A 1874-nucleotide genomic window follows, 5' to 3' on the forward strand; every position below is an offset into this window, starting at 1 on the left:
GGATATTTTTGTGGGGTTTCAGGGGGTGTTTTTTGGGGTCTCAGGGGGTGTTTTGTGGGGTCTCGGGGGGCGTTTTCGGGGCCGCGTCACCCACTCTTGAGGAAGGCAGCCAGGTCGTAGAGGGCCCTGTCCTCGGAGGCGCCGTCCCAGCGGGGCAGCCCCAGCCCGTTGTGGGGCTGCAGCCGGAAGGACTCGCGCCGACAATCCACGACCACCACGCGCGCGGGGTCCCTGTTCAGGCACGAGATGTCCTGGGGGGGGAAAGGGAAAGGGGGGGTTAAATTCGGGGGGCTGTGGGGTTGTGGGGGTCCGGGGGAGCCCCCCCCAAATCCCACCTTGACGTGGTGCCCCTCCATGTAGCGCGTGGCGTCCCGGAACAGGCGGTAGGACACGAAGCCGTGGGGGTCGATGCTGTCGATGAGGGGGAAGGCTGTCTGGGAAGGGGGGGGGTCGAGGGGAGGGTCAGGGGGCCACCCCTGGGAGCCCCCGAAATACAGACGAGCCCTTCCCTCCGAACCACGGGGAAACCCACTGGTAAAAACCCTCCCCTGAATCTGAGACCCCGGGAGCGCTGAAACACCCCAAACCCAGCCCAAAAATGACTCAGAACACCCCAAAACCAGCCCCAAATCAGCCCAAAAATGACCCAGAACACCCCAAAACCAGCCCAAAACCAGCCCAAAACCAACCCAGAACACCCCAAAACCAGCCCCAAACCTGCCCAAAAACAACCCAGAACACCCCAAAACCAGTCCCAAAACCAACCCAAAACCAACCCAGAACCAACCCAGAACACCCCAAAACCAAGCCAAAAACAACCCAGAACACCCCAAAACCAGCCCCAAACCAACCCAAAACACCCCAAAACCAGCCCCAAAAACAACCCAGAACACCCCAAAACCAGCCCCAAATCCAACCCAAAACACCCCAAAAAACCAGCCCCAAACCAAACCAAAACACCACAAAAACACCACAAAACCACCAGAAACCCTCAAAATACACCGAAACCCCACCAAAACCCCACCAAAACTCCCCCAAATCCGAGACCTCGGGAGCTCTGAAACACCCCAAAACCAGCCCAAAACCAAACCCAAAACATCAAAAAAACACCACAAACCCCTGGGAAAAAAAACACCCTGAAACCCTCAAAATACACCCAAAACCCACCAAATCTCCCCTGAACCCGAGACCCCGGGAGCTCTGAAACACCCCCAAAACCAGCCCAAAACCAACCCCAAAACACCCCAAAACCAGCCCAAAACCAACCCCAAAACACCCCAAAACCAGCCCAAAACCAACCCAGAAGACCTCAAAAACACCCCAAACCACCCCAAAACCCTCAGCCCCCCCTGAACCCCCCGTTGTCCCCCTTTCCCTCCGACCATTCCGGTCTCGGAGGTGAACACGACGATCTCGTAGAGCGGTGCCAGCTGCTGCAGCAGGTGCTCGATGCCCGGGCGCTTTTTGAACCTCCAGCCCGTCACCAGCTGCGTTTTGGGGGGAAATCACAGAGTTTTGGGGCAGCTGGGAAAGTTCCGGGGGGCTTGGAGGAGTTTTGGGGGGGTTTTGGGGCGTTTCTGGTGGATTTCGAGGGAGGGTTTGGGGTTTTTTTAGGGGAGGGGTTTGAAGGAGGTTCAAGTGGGATTTTTTGGGGGGACTGATGATTTTTGGGGTTCCTGGGGGGGTTTCGGGGTGTTTTTGGGGTGTTTCACCCACGTTTGAGGCAGGGGGTGAGGCCGCAGGTCTGGGGGAGCTTCAGGGGGTTTTGGGGGGTTTGGATTTATTTTGGGGGGGGTTTCAGGTTTTCTTCAGGAGTTTGGGGCTGTTTTTGGGGGCGTCTCAGGGTGTTTTTGGGGTGTTTTGGGGGCACATCA

At 57.6% G+C, this 1874-nt stretch overlaps 1 protein-coding gene across 1 annotated transcript in view; it reads right to left on the reverse strand.

The window, feature by feature from the left end:
• Nucleotides 1-86: 86 nt before the first annotated feature.
• TIMM50 (translocase of inner mitochondrial membrane 50) overlaps nt 87-1874 on the reverse strand; it is a 2458-nt gene continuing 670 nt past the window's right edge. Inside the window, exons 3-5 of the mRNA XM_027707774.1 lie at nt 1383-1487; nt 336-434; nt 87-251 (exon numbers count right to left, since the gene is read on the reverse strand). Of these exons, the coding sequence (XP_027563575.1) occupies nt 87-251; nt 336-434; nt 1383-1487 (369 nt within the window). The remainder of the gene's footprint in view (nt 252-335; nt 435-1382; nt 1488-1874) is intronic.

This window comes from Neopelma chrysocephalum, unplaced genomic scaffold (assembly GCF_003984885.1).
Source record: "Neopelma chrysocephalum unplaced genomic scaffold, ASM398488v2 Primary Assembly neopelma1_94600, whole genome shotgun sequence".
Taxonomy (NCBI): Eukaryota; Metazoa; Chordata; class Aves; order Passeriformes; family Pipridae; genus Neopelma; species Neopelma chrysocephalum.